Raw genomic sequence first — 14,538 nt, 5'->3', positions numbered from 1 at the left:
ACAACCCAGGGGTGCAGATCACAACCCAGGGGTGCAGATCACAACCCAGGGGTGCAGGGCACAACCCAGGAGTGCAGGGCACAACCCAGGGGTGCAGGGCACGGGGATGATGTTTGGCCAAAGGCCTCGGTACCAGGACACTCCTCTGGAAGCAGAAACCCCTCTGCTCTCCCAGGCTGGTGCTGCAGCCACGCTGAGCTCAGATGTCTCAGGGTGAGTGTTACAGCCTCACCCTCCAGCACAGCACGGGCTTGGCTGGGCCAGGGTGGGAATGGGGAGCCCTGAGGAGCAGGAGGGGTACAAAGCCAGGGGAACAGAGATACCAGAGTGGACACCCATGACAGGAGTGCCCTTGGCCTGGAGCTGGGCTGCAGATGGACACACAAGGTTTGGCAGAAGGCCACGAGGAGCCTGCACCACCCTCCTAAGCAGAGCCCCCCTCCCCCTGGGAGTCCTGCAGGCCAAGGCACAGCAGTGCTGGCTCCCCAGAAGGGCTGAATTGTCCTGGAAGTCAAAGTACAGAGCACCCCAAGGGCAGGGAGAGGCAGCTGTGCTGTGGGACACTGGCAGCACCCACCCCAGCTGCTGGCACGGGCTGCCCCTCTGCAAAGGGAAACAGCTCAGAGATGCTGGCTGGACAGATTGGGGAGCATGGGAGGAAGGGAAACACCCTGCAGGCTGGAGGAGGCTGAAGGAAGAGCAGCCCCAGCCAAGGCTGAGGCTCAGGTGTTGGGACAGGGCAGTCTGGGCAGCAGCAAGGTGGAACAGAGCTTCTCCTTTCAGGGGGCTGGGGGATGAGGGATGCTGGCAGAGCCCCACCAGCATCGAGCAGAAGGCACAGGAGGATGAAGGGTGCATGGAGGAGCCCCAGGACCAGGCCCTGCCCCCTCCAGTTCAGTGCTCAGTACGAGCTGGGTGCTCCTACAGTCTCATCTGCCCCCTCCCAGCTCCAGAGCACAGGTCTCAAAATGCTTTTGGAGCTGCCAAGAATGAAGCTGGACCCTGAGGGCAGCAGGGAGCAGGAATCACAAAGAGCAGAGAGAACGGGCTGGGCTGGGATCTGCAGAGCCCCGGGAGAGGGGAGGGGGCTAAGATTTGCATAGGATTTTTAACAGGGCAAAGACCTTGTGCAAGTTCGGGGTACAGAAAACAGGCCTTGCTATTGCTGGTGTTGGGCAGGAATGGGGGAGTCCAGTGGCCAGGGCTTGCTCTGGGTTAGCCAGCACTGCAGGTGGGGGCTGAAAGCTTCTTCTGGCCCAGCTTTGCTTCACCTCCCAGAGCCCAGAGATGGACCTGGAGCTGGCCCAGGCTCCCCACTACAGCACAGCAGGGCCTGCAAGAAGAACTCTGGTTCCACTGGCCACAAAGTTGGCAGCAAAGCTCAAGGGGTGCAGGGGATTGGGCGTTTCCAAAGCCTCCTGTTTCTCGAGCCCCCACAACTGGAACCACCCAGCAAGGGCCCAAAGGCTCTGCTGGCTTCAGTGGGGGCACTGGTGAGACACAAAGGACATTGGAGAGCAGTTTCTGCCCTGACTCTGGAATTACAGCCTGAGGCAACCACAGCTTGAGTCCATCCTTCCTGCAGCCCAGCTCTGGGGGTAGCTGTGGAAGCAGGGGAGCAGAGCCCCAGGAGCTGCTGGCTGGGGCTGTGAGGGGATCTGAGCGGTCAGGGCAGGGGTGAGTGCCACACAGCTGGAATTCTGGGCTGTGAGCAGGAGCAGCCACCACTGTCTGAGCACCAACCCATGGGAGGCTGCAGCTGCTTTGCTCTGGGGAAAAAGCACGTGAAAAGGGAGAAAAAACAATCTGCAATTTTACTGTTCATAGACTGGATTCCAGACGCTCCCCAGTCCTGTGGCATGCACAGCTTGTGTGCAGGGAGGCAGGGGCCTGGCTGAGCGGGGCAACAGGAGGCCCCTGGGCTGGGGACACAGGAAATGTCCCATGGCAGTGTCCCAGTTCTGCTGCTTCACCGAGGCAGCCTGGGGAAAGAGGAACTAGAAGCTGCACAGAAGGGAAGGCAGCCCCCCATCTGATGAAGGAAGCTTTGGGGGGGCTCACTGGCCCCCAAAGAGGAGGGCACGTGCCCACAGGAACAGCCACGCAAGCAAAGGCTGAGAGAGGAAGGAGAAAATGGAATAAATGGCACCATACAGCATGTCACCCCTGTGACACCTCTCCTGGCAGCACCACTGCTGTGGGGGACACACAGGCACAGGAGCAGGTCTGGGGATCTCTAAGATCCCAAGTGGAATGGAGCAGAGCTGTGGGCTGGGGAGGGTGCAGACCTGGCCCTCGCTGACCACAACACCTAAAGAGTTTCATTGCCACAGGGTGACATTTCAGGGCTGGCCTGGTGGGATTTTGGGGACAGCACCTGGCAGTGGTTGTTTTTAGAAAAGCCACTTTCCCTGGCAGGTTACAGGCACCAAGTTCACACTGAGCCAAACACACTGGCAAGACAAAGGAACTTTTCCTTGCTGCTCTTCCCAATTGTTCCCTGAGCACCTGAAAGCAGAGGTGCCATTGAGCTGGGCTGGCACACACAGCTGGGCTGGCACACAAAGCTGTCACCCTGTGCCATCGAGGCAGCTCCAGGGACAGCACTGCCACCCCCTACATTGTGCTTCTGAGATGATCTCTCCAAGCCCTGGCTCTGAGGGCTTCTGCTCAAGGATGTTCACCCAAGCCTTGCCATGGAAGGACGTTGGCTGGATTTGCTATCAAAGTAACATTTTAAACCACCTAAATTCAGCTGAAAAGCCCCATTTTTGTTGCAATGCCTGGGGATTCAGGGATGGTGAGAAAGGCTCTGGCTCATCAGGATTCCTCCTTGGCCTGCAGGACTAGGAGGGGATAAAGAAGTTTAGCAAATTTGTGAACAACTCACAAATCTTCTCAGGTTTCCAATTTTGTTGAATTTATGGATTTTTCTTGACTAGTCCCTTTAAGTCCAGTTGTCCATTACTGCCACCTCCAATTCTTGGGGCAAAATCAAAGGGTTTGTGAACCACTTTTAAATAGTTTTTGTAGGGTTTCAAGCTTTCCAGGGCTGGGACACTGCTCCATCCCTCCTGGCCCTGGGACAGGGGCACTGTGCCAGCCAAGACCCCTGAGCAGTGGGTACTTTGCAGCCCCAGCACTGTCACCAGTGGAGCAGGAACTCTCATGGATGAAACAGAAAGCAGCTGCTGAGCCCTCCAGCTTGCACTCCAGAGCATGAATGGGAGTCAGGGCTGTCACACAGGGAGGAAAACCTCATCCATCTCCCTGCCCACTGCTTCAGCACCCAGAGGAGCCCCAGGGAGGGAAATGTTGTAACCTGTCAAGCTGATTAGGCTAAAATGTGTCTGTTGACACAGGCAAGAAGCACCTGGGTTATGGAACCACTGAGTTTCCTGCCCTTCCCAGGGACAGAGCTGGGGCTGCTGAGGTCTCACCATGCAGAAGGACTGGTGGGAGCACCCAAAAGCTTCAGAGGGATGGCTGGATGTTGGGGAGCCCCAGGCAGGGCCAGGGGCAGCAGGGACAGCCCCATCCTGCCCTGGCACTTGGAGTGGCTCAGCTTGGAGCTGCCACCGAGGCCACAGTGCCCAGGTGTGGCTGGGAGATAAGCACTGCCCTGAGCGCTTCCAGCAGGGCTTGCCAGAGCACAAAGCACATGGAGGAGCACCAGGTTATGCCAAGAGCCTGGGGTTGCTGGGAAGTGCCACAGGACCTAATCCTGTGTGCCAGTCCCTCCCTTTCCCCGTGCCAAAGCAACACAGCTTCCCCAGGAGCCCAGGCTGGAGCAGCACAGGGAGAGATGGAGCCTGCAGGGGAGAGGGGAGCTCCCCACATCCCCCCAGACCAGCAGCCATGTCTCATGCACCATCCTGCCTGACTGGGCCCTGCAGAGCTGGGAAGAACCAGGCACAAAATGTTTCACAAGGGGAAGGAGAGGGAAGAAACAAGAGTAAATTCCTGGTGGATGTTTTTCCATGGCCATCTCCAGAGCGGCTGCTGCAGCAGCACTGCCCAGCACCTCTTTGTTTGCTCCACACCTCCAGGGCACCCAGAGGGGCTGCCAGGGATCCTCCTCCTGCTGGGGACACCAGAGTGGTCTGGAGTAACTGGGAATCCCTTGGAGTGAAGGGACAGCTGGCCCAGCTTGGCTGCTGGAGCACAGGGACAGGAGCTCCTGCTGCCCTCCTTCCCAGTGCCATGAGAGGAGCCCGTGTGCAGGTGAGGTGGCCACTCCCACCCCGTGGCAGTGCTGAGCTCAGTCTGCCTCCAGGGATGCCTGGGAGATGTGACAGCAGGTGACAGCGGGGTGTGAAGCCACCCCTCTCCCCGAACCAGCATTTTGCACTTCTGATGGCTCCAGTGCCAGAAGGGATCTTGCAGCTGCTCAGGGCTTTGCCCAGGCTGGAGTGGCCAGGTCTCTGCTCCTTCCCTGCCTCCAGCACCCTCTGCTGCTGCTGCTGCCCAGTCTCCTGGTCCCACTGCTGCTCCGGCTGCCTCTGCCTCTTCCCAGTGCTGCAGCTTTGTTCACTTGGTCTTTGTTCAGTGCTGCTCCTGGAAGTGCCTCTGGCAGCTCTGGCCCGTGGGAACAGGCGCTTCCCTGTGCGTCCCTCGCTGCTCTGCTCACCTGGAAGCGCCTCAGTCCCTTGGTTCTCCTCCACCCGGGGCTGCTCTTCCAGCAGCTCATCCTTCAGAACAGCCATGGTCACATCCTCTGCCCCGGGGGCATCTCGGGAACAAAGCAACCCCGCCGAGCACCGCAGTCACTGCCCGGGGAGGGGAGCACTGCTGCCACTGCTTTGCTGTTTAACTTCCTTTTCCCAAATCAGAAGTGGCCGAAGAAAAGAGATGGTGAATTCAGCACATGAGTTTGTTTGTTGTCATGTACAAGCCAGGCAAGGAAGAACATTCCCTCACTGTGGCTACATTCGCTTTTAGTGGCTTTCCGAGCCGAATCTGAGAATTCCTCTCTTTATATCCAGTCTCTCTTAATACAATTTTAATATTCTGGTTGATCCTAAAGATGCAACGTTAACTATAGAAACAGCAGCAGAAAAGCGGAGGGTACAAGACATGTTTTTATACAAAAAAAAAAATTTTCGTTGCTTACAAAACATATGCAAAAGAAGCTAAAAAAACCAAAAGGCATTGCTATTTGTTCTACATAAAAAATCTCATAACTAATGTTCTTTTTTTTTAAAAAAGAAATACCAAGCTTAGGCACAATTTTGCTGCTGGCTGCTTGTGAACAAGCCAAGAGAACACGCCACCCCCTCCTAACTGAGTGATATGTATTGACTGTTCTGCACTTTATACTTAAGGCAATTTTTTGTTTCCGTTTTGTTTCTGACAAAGTGTTTTTTCCACTCCTTACGTCACGCCAGGATCCGGCTGCGTGTGTCAGTATGAGCAGTACTACAGTTCATGGTTCAACAGGGCTGCAGGTCACACCGAGGGTTTCTTCCTACAGACCTCTGTATCCAGAGGAACAAAATGATCTACAAATAAAATAAAAAAAAACAAAAAAAAAGAGAAGTCTGAAGTGATAGAAGCCCAAATGACAATAAAACTGTGCTCCTTGCACAGGGGGCCCCAAGGCTGTCAGTCCCTGCAGGGCTGGGCAGGGCTGCAGCTGAGCTTTGCCTTTGTTTTGGTCAGGCTGTCCCCAGGCACCCACTGGGGCAGGGGACACCAAGGGACTGTGTGCTCTCCATGCACTGCATGGGATCAGCTCCTGACCCACCACTCCTGGATCTGCTCAATCCCCCCACCCACCATCTCTGCACTGCTCAGATGCTCCCAGGGTCCCTTAAAAGTGGGAACAGCCCATGGGAGCCTGCTCCTGCCACAGCCTCACCAGGGGATTTTCACCTTCTCTGACTCTCTTGGCATTTCTGGGACCTGCCCATTCCCTCTCATAGAACCACGAGCAAAAGGAATTGCTGGTTTCCAGTAGCCAACTGGGGCAGGACTGGGAGGTGCAGAGCAGAGCTGAGCCCACCCAGAGAGCTCCAAACCCCCCATCCCTGCTATGGGGCTGCACTCTCCTGTGGGCCAGAGGCTCTGGGTGTCCATGAGGCATGTGACACACAGAGAGAGAAAATCATGGAATGGGTTGGGCTGGAAGAGACCTTAAAGTTCATCTTATTGCACCCCCTGCCATGGCAGGGACACCTCCCACCATCTCAGGTTGCTCCAAGGCCCTCCAACCTGGCCTTGGACACTTCAGGGATGGGGCAGCCACAGCTCCTCTGGGCATCCTGTGCCAGGCCTTGCACACATGCAGGTCATTGATTTCAGGGAAATGAAGCAGGGCTGTGGCTGCTGCTGAGGGAGCGGGGCTGACCAGCCAGAGCAGAGCAGGGCACGGGCACAGGGCTGGACCCACGCTGGGATGTGGGATCAAAGGTGGGGAACAGTACCTTTACATGTGTCCAACAGGGTTGTGACCGTCTCCTAGACCAGGATGGGAAGCTGACAGTGTCATCTGGGGGTCTCCTACCACTCCAGACACTTTCTCTTCTTCCCGACGCTTCAAGCAGGCGGCTTTTGGGTTCAGATTGCGCTCTGTGCCCAAAACAGCAAGGGAGGGGAGCAACCTCAGTCTGGGCACCAGCATCACCCCTGGCAGCAGCACCCCAGAGGGACAGAGGGGACCATGCTAGGCAGGCCTGTGTGAGGAGATGAGCTCCTGCAGCGCTCGCTGCTGCCCCAGTCCCTGCAGGACCCTGCCAGGCCCCTGCTCGAGCAGAACCCCAGGCCCAGCTGCACCCCCACTTCACCATGGAATCATGGAATGGTTTGGGTTGGAAGGAATATTAAAGTCCATCTTGTTCCAACCCTCTGCCATGGGCAGGGACACATCTCACTGTCCCAGGGTGCTCCAAGCCCCATCCAACCTGGGCTAGGGCACTGCCAGGGATCCAGGGGCAGCCACAGCTGCTCTGGGCACCCTGTGCCAGGGCATCTCCATGTGCTTGTTACAGGAACCCCCAAGTGCCTCAGCCAGCACTCAGAATTGAGGACTGAATTTTCCAAAGCTGTTTAATGGGATCCAGGTGCAAAATAATATTAAGCATGAGCAGAGAGAGAGAGCAGCCTCAAATCTACCCTGGGCCAGGGCTGGGGAGAGCTCAGCAGCCAGAGGTGCTGCTGGTGCTGCAAACACACAGCTCAGACAGAAAGCAGAGTCAGGACAGAGAAGCAGGAGCATGCAGAGACAGGGGGGAGAGACAGGCCCCGAAATGCACCTGCCAGCGGTACCATACCTCGTACTTGCTGCTCCAGGCCCAGAATGACCTGCACGGCCTGCTGCAGGATGATCAGTTTGGTCTGTGCTTTGTCCGTTTTTAAGTGCATCTGGCACATTCGTCCCAGCTCTTTAAAGGCCTCGTTAATGTCCCGCACTCGCACCCTTTCCCTGGCGTTATTGGCCATTCGCCTCTCCCGGTCCCTCAGATCTTTGTCCTCCAGTGACAAGGCCTCGTCTGTACTGCTGGGTTCACAGCACCACAGGGGTTAGTCAGGGGGTGCCACGAGAGGGGCTCTCTATGTTGCCGTGCTGGAAGTGCTCCGGGTGTCCACTGGAAACGGCCCAAACGGCCTCACTTTGCCAAGCCAATTCCTCTGGGTGCTTCCCAGAGCAGCCCAGGCTGTGTCACCTTTGCAAGCCCAGGGAAGGTGCTGCCAGCACAGGGCCAGGTGCCCAGGGGGGCTGGAGGGGCCACTGGGGGCAAGGGTGGGCATTGATGCAGCATCACACACCAACACCTTCCACCCTCTGCAAAATTTTGCCTTATTTGTTTTCAACTGAAAACTCGAAGACTAGGGGAGGCTCTCTGCCAAAAACGTCAGGTTTGTCCCCCATGGAAAGATTTTGGCAGGAAGCAAATCCTTCTTTGTAAGATTTCCTTCCCAAATTCCATCTGCAGCTTCCAGTGCTGGTGTTTGGAGCAGTGGTGCTGCAGCAGCAGGAGCAGCCTGGCCTGGCACCCTCTTAGGGGCCAGGGCAGCATTGGGAGCAGGAGCTGCTCTGAGGATCAGACTCGGAGGCAGACACTGAATCCAGATCTTTCCACACAGCCAAAAGCTGCCAGAAGGGGTGATTTTTTTTCCAGGCACAGTCAGAAGCTCTGTGAGAGCCCCCATTGCTGACAGCATCCCAGGGATGCCCAACACAGGCAGGGATGGGGGAAGCAAAGTTGTGCTGGCAGCATCTTGAACCATGGCCTTGCCCATCCCCTCCAAAGCCCCAATTTAAATACAGACGACCTTCTCCCCCAGAGCAAAACCTCTTGCAGGAAGACACCTATCTGAGGAGGGTCCTTGGGTGAGACCTGACACTGGCACAGCCTGTGGGCTCCTGGGGAGCCGTGTGGGATCAGCCTTTAGCAAAGAGGGGCTGCAGAGTCAGAGCCCTCCTGGAGAGCCTCCGGACAGTGCAGGGCCGTGTGAAGGGGAGCAGGGGCTCCCTGGCAAGCACTGCCTGTGTGGGACTGAGGGCTGCCCACTGGCCCTGCTGCACCCTCTCCTCACTGCCTTGTCCCTGCCTGTGTCCCCTCCTTGCTGCCCCAGCTGGCACTGCCACCTCCTCTCCGCACACACAGCACAGGCGGGGGGAACGGGGCCATCCTGGCACCTGTGCCCCCACACAGGACCCCAGATCCTTCCTCCAGCACAGGCTGGTGGCTGCAGCTCCTTGCTGCTGGCCAGTCCTGGCTGGTGGCTCCCCCAGCAGGGACAAGGCTTGGATGTCACACCTGGGCAGGACAGAGCCGTGTCCCCAGCAGCAGCATGCAGCCCTGGCAGCTTGCACTGTGTGAGGATGGGATGCTTCAGCTGCCTTGTGCCTCTGGGAGTCACCAACCAGCCTAAAACTCCTCAGTCTCCTCCTTTCCCTTCCTGCAGCTGCTGTGGCAGTGAGAGGATCCTGGCAGCCCCCATGGCACACAGGGACCTGATGGCAGTGCTGCCAGAGGGGGTGTGAGGGTGGGATCCTCTCCTGGAAAGCAGCACAAACCAAGGAGGGGACACTGCATGTCTGCACTGTCTGCTGAGGGAGCCTGCAGGGCTCAGCCACCTCTGGCTGCCTCCAGGAAGGGTTTAAAAAGGGACAAGCGTGGGAGACCAAAGTGAACACGGTGCCAACTCTGCCTAAGCCCTGCCCCACCCTCGGTCCTGCCTGGGATCCGTGAGCAGCAAGTACAAGGTAGAGTGGGACCACCGAGAGGTCACGGCTGGGGCATGTCTGTAGGAGATTGGAAAGAACAGAACCAAAAAGTAAAAACTTGAAATAAAAAAAAAAATCAAAAGGAAGGGGAAATTAAAAAAGAAGACAGGAAAAAATATACATGTTATGAAAGGCAAAAAATTACAAACTGAAGAGAGGCACAAAGGACTCCAACATCAAGGCACAGCAAGGCCAGCAGAGAGGAGCACAGGCAGGCACAGCCCCCGACGCGTGTTACACAGCTCTGCAGAGAGAAAGGGGTTAACCTGCCCGGAGCGCGCTGCAGGCGGGGCAGGGGCGGGCCAGGAGCACATGCACTGCGGGATGGGGACAAAGCGGCCACCAGGGCCCTGCTGGCAGCTCCAGCCTCAGAATGCACAGCGCTCCCACACCAGTGCAGGCAGCGAGGGCTGCTCAGCCCGGGCATCCCGCTGCCCTGGCACAGCTCCCGTGCCCCAGGGCTTTGCCAGGCGCCACGCTGGGGGACAGGAGCACAGAGCCCCATCAGGCACAGCGAGGGGAAAGGAACGGGCTCTGTGCTCAGAGCAGCCCTTGGAGACGGCAGAGCTGGACCCCTCTGGGAGATTCTCTAGTGGAGTTTCTGTCACTTTGCTGGCCAAGCACTGAGCACTCCAGGCTGCAGGGAAGCAGGACATGGCACAGGCGTCCCCACGGGGACCAGCATGCAGCACACGCGGTGGCAGCGGGGGACAAAGGAGAGAACAGCAGGGATGGATGCAAAAAAGGCAAAAAAAAAAAAATTAAAAGGACATTGACAGCCTTGGGTTGGTCCCCAAGGCCACAGGGGAGAGAGACAGTGCGAGGCACCACAGCACGTCACAGGAGACAGACAGACAGACAGCCCCGTGCCGATCAGGTACGTAAAATATCACCACTCCGGGACCCTCACTGACCTCTAACTTGTTGCTCCAGGTTCAGTATGACTGATACGGCCTGGTGTAGGATTAGCAGTTTGGTCTGCGGTTTTTCGCTGTTTAGGTGCAGCTGGCACATGCGTCCGAGCTCCTTAAAGGCCTCGTTGATGTCACGAACCCGCAGGCGCTCACGGGCATTATTGGCGACCCTCCTTTCTCTCTCTCTCTCGGCTTTTTGCTCTGGGGGAAGAAGATCGTCCTCCTCATCCTCATCTTGACTAATGGTTTAAAATAAGAACGAGACAGGGACATTCCTCGTGTGCACTCTCAGCACTGGTCAACTCACAGACAAGAAACACACGGTGACGCACTGAGATGAGAGCCCCCCGTGTGCCCTGCCAGGGCCTGCTGGCCTGTGCCACGGGCAGGGACACGCAGTTAAGGCTCTTCTTCTGCCTCTTTTTTGTTTTCTTTTGGTTTTAAACAGCAAAGAAAGAACACACAATGTGATTAAGGCCTGAGCTTGTTGTCAGGAGTGTGCAGGGTGGCCCAGACAAGGTGAAGGCCAACACTTCAATCCCCAGCTGGAATCTGGGAAGATGCAGCCCTCTGCCTCCAGGGCAGGGGTGGGGCTGGTGCTGCCTCTCTGATGCCTCTCTGGGCACCATCACCCTGCTGAGGTCTCCGAGCTGGTGGCAAGGCCGCAGAGCAGCCAACACGCTGAAGGACTCCACCTGAGCCACTGCCACTCCTCTGGCTGGATGTGACAGAGGACACAGGAGCCCAAAGCAGACAGCGGAGACGGCCCAAGGCAGTGAAGGGGTCAAACTGTGTCTGACCAGGGCTGAGCACTGGCTCCTTCCCTGCACAGCCCCAAGTGCCCACACAGGCAGGTGGGGGATGAGGTGCATCCCTCTGCTTTAGGAGCATGAGGATGCCCTGAGGCCACAGGGACAGGAGCCAGCAGGAGGGTGGCAGGGACCCTTCCCCTGGGGCAGTAGCAGGAGCCCAGGCTGTGTGAGACCACACCAGGCTCCAGGGTGGGCAGGGCTGAGGGGGTCTGTGCCACAGGATGACCCCAGGCCAAACCAGGCCAAGCCCAGTGCCTGGTGGGTCCTGGCAGCTGGACCCCAGCCCAAACAGCCCTGGCCTGGCAACAGAGAAAGTGAAGGGAGAGACCTGTTCAAAGAGCACCTTGTTCTGTTCCGGGAGGGTTTCAGCTCCTTCTTCTCCTCTTCTGAGTTATCTGCCACCGACGTGTTCTCCTCATCCTCCTTCTCCTCCCTCTTTATCTCGCTCGTTCCTGAGGAGACGCTGCTCCGGCCCAGCCCCCCGGACAAACCTGCAGAGAGAGCAGAGGGCATGCAGAGCCTGAGGGGCCTGACCCACACAGGAGGCTGGGGGGGTCCCCAGGCTCTGCTCCTGCAGTGGCATCCCAAACTCATCCTGCATTGCTGCTCCACACTCGGGGAAGATGTGAGGCTGCTGCCTCTGCCCTGCTGATGCTCCCCATTCTCCCTCTTACTTCCCAGACCCTCCACTTTGGAAACCCAACCTACACAGCAGAGCACTGGGAACTGTGCACCCACACCTGGCAGGGGGAATGGGAAAATACAGGTCAAACATGTAGGGTTAGATGGGATCTTGGGCAGGAATTGTTCCCTGGCAGGGTGGGCAGGCCCTGGCACAGGGTGCCCAGAGCAGCTGGGGCTGCCCCTGGATCCCTGGCAGTGCCCAAGGCCAGGCTGGACAGGGCTTGGAGCAGCCTGGGACAGTGGAAGGTGTCCTTGTCCATGGGAGGGGGCAAAAGGGGATGAGCTTCAAGGTCCCTTCCAAGCCAGAGACCATTCTGGGACTCTGTGAAACCTCTGGAAAAGGCTCCAGGTAGAAACTGCCCTGTGAATGCTGCAAGGAAACACCAGCCTTGCAGAGACATCATCCATCTCCTCCCAGGCTGCACAGGCCTGGGCCCAGCCCCACAGGTGAGTCCCCACAGCCCCCAGCAGGTGACCCTGGGCACAGGTGAGCCCTGTGAACAGGTGAGCCCCACCTGCCCCCTTGCAGAGCTGCCTTACCACTGTACGTGTCCTGCTGCCTGCTGAGGTCCGGCAGCGAGCTGGGCTGGGATGGAAGTGTGACATGGTTGTGGAGCAAGCTGGGGTTGCTGGACAGCCCATCCTCAGGGTGGCCTCCTCCCACCTGCAGCACAAGGAGCAGAGTGAGCCTCAGGGAGGGATGTGTCACTGCCAGCAGGCAGTGGGGACATTCACCTGAGCTGTCACCCCAGGCCACCCCCGGGCTCCATGGACCGGGCTGAGGCACAGCTGGGTGCTCTGGGTGCTCCCCTCACCCTCCCACCCCTGGAGCTCTGGAATGCAGGAGGGAAGAGCCAGCCTGGGACCGTGCTGGGGACACTGCAGCTCCCTGCTCTGAGCAGGAGCTGCGCCCAGCCCAGAGCCCCTGTCACTGTCACTGATGTCCCCTGCCCCGAGGAAAAGCCCCTCTGTGCCCTTTCTTGCCCTCTGTGCAAGGCCAGCACAGCACAGAGGACACGTGTCCTGTGTCATTGAGCACCACTGCCACCTCCCCAGTGCCACTGGAGCAAGGGACACGCCAGCAACATGAACTTGGTTCCAAAGGGCTGGAGGCAAAGGGTGAGGGCCCCTTCTGAGCCCACAGCCCCCAGGCAGTGCCACAGGCTGGGGACTGACAGGACACTCCCCAGCTGGCAGCAGCCTACAGAGGACACATCTCATTCCCTGTTCAGGAGCAGAACCCAGGGAGCCTGCAAGGGGATCACAGCTGGCTCTCTGGAGACTGGAGATGTGTCACTGCTTGCTGCAGCAGGCAAGCAGCTCTGCCAAAAATGTGCTGCTGTGGTCATCAGCCTCTAGACAAGGGGGGGCCCAGGTGACCCTGCATGGGACCCCAGCATCCACCTGCCCAGGGTGCCCTGGATCCATCACATTCCCTGCAGCTGGAACGAGCCCTCACACACCACAGAGGGATGTGGTGCCTGCCCAAACCATTCAGAATTCCTGGTGACACCTGGCACTCCTGTACCCACTGGATCCCTCTTCTCCCTGCATATCCCAGGGATGCCTTGAAGTTGTTTTGAGGGATTTTCAATCATGTTGCAGGGAAAGAAGAGCAGCTCTCTCACCACTTCTGCCTGCCTGGACTCAATGTCCCCAGAGCAGCTGTGGCTGCCCCTGGATCCCTGGCAGTGCCCAGGGCCAGGCTGGGCAGGGCTTGGAGCACCTGGGATGGTGGAAGGTGTCCCTGCCATGGCAGGGGGTGGAACAAGATGAACTTTGAGGTCTCTCCAACCCAAACCACTCTGGGATTCTGTGACTCAGCTCTCCCTTGCAGGAGCATGGGAAGTTACTTCTGTGCCTGTCACCCCTGCAACGCTGCCAGCACCTGACCCAGGCTGACCCCACTGAGCTGTTCCTGCACCAAAGGCGACGTCCCCCTCAATGCCACGTCACACCACCTGTGACACGTGTCCCCAGCGTGTCCCTGCCAGCTGCCACACTGCTCCCACACTCACCAGACTCGGGTGCCTGCTCCCCAGGGCCATGACTGAGGCAGGGAAGGCCTGGCCCAGGCTGCCCACGGCAGCACTGTGTGCTGGTGCTGAGCCCAGCAGCCCGTGCATGTCGCTGTGGTTGCTGGCCATGGCAGAGGTCTGGCCCACGGCGTGGTTCCTCAGCACATGGATGGCTTCATCCAACCTGTCTTCCATTTTGTTTTGCTGGAAGGGCAGGACAGAGACAGGTCTGTGTTAAGTGCCCCATCCCTGGAAGTGTCCAAGGTTGGATGGGGCTTGGAGCACCCTGGTCTAGCAGCAGGTGTCTCTGCCCATGGCAGGGGTGCAACTGTATGAGCTTTAAGATCTCTCCCAACCCAAAACCTTCCATGATTCCAATCCAATTCCATGACTGCAATCCCACAAAGCCAGCAGTCCCCTGCTGCTCTGCACTACAGAATGGCTGGTGGCAATCTTGGACTCAGGTGCCACAGGGCAGGGATGGGGAGCAATAACCGCCCCAGCCAGTGCCATTCCCCAAAGGCATGATGGGTCACACGAGTGGAACAGCTCAGGGCAGGCAAAACCTGCCAGGAATCCCCAGGGCTGGGCCAGAGCCCCGGGATGGGCCTGGGATGGGGCAGGGGAGGGGGCCAGGCTGTGGGGGACACCAGGTCAGGGATGCAGCACTCGGCTCTGCTCAGCTGCTGCTACCCAAATACCCATCCCTGGCCAGGCAGCTGATTCCAGGCCTTCAGGGGAGAGGGTGCCACCCAAAAACCCTTCACCACCAAGCCCTGAGGGAAGAGAGAGAAAAGGAGAACCCGGAATTTTTGGTGCCACTCACCAAAGTGTGGAGGCTCCCTTCGTAACTGGGAGATAAGGCACCCCCTGCGCCC

General features: G+C 58.2%; 1 protein-coding gene across 1 annotated transcript in view; it reads right to left on the bottom strand.

Moving 5' to 3' along the window:
• Positions 1-1,790: 1,790 nt before the first annotated feature.
• Positions 1,791-14,538, bottom strand: part of TCF3 (transcription factor 3) — an 83,040-nt gene continuing 70,292 nt past the window's right edge. Inside the window, 7 exon segments of the mRNA XM_031062220.1 lie at positions 1,791-5,501; positions 6,426-6,570; positions 7,272-7,498; positions 11,302-11,449; positions 12,183-12,306; positions 13,661-13,864; positions 14,487-14,530. Of these exon segments, the coding sequence (XP_030918080.1) occupies positions 6,428-6,570; positions 7,272-7,498; positions 11,302-11,449; positions 12,183-12,306; positions 13,661-13,864; positions 14,487-14,530 (890 nt within the window). The 3' untranslated portion in view covers positions 1,791-5,501; positions 6,426-6,427.

This window comes from Geospiza fortis, unplaced genomic scaffold (genome assembly GCF_000277835.1).
Source record: "Geospiza fortis unplaced genomic scaffold, GeoFor_1.0 scaffold254, whole genome shotgun sequence".
NCBI lineage: Eukaryota > Metazoa > Chordata > Aves > Passeriformes > Thraupidae > Geospiza > Geospiza fortis.
The sequence above is the reverse complement of the archived record's forward strand: the minus strand, read 5'-3'. Positions and strand labels throughout refer to the sequence as shown.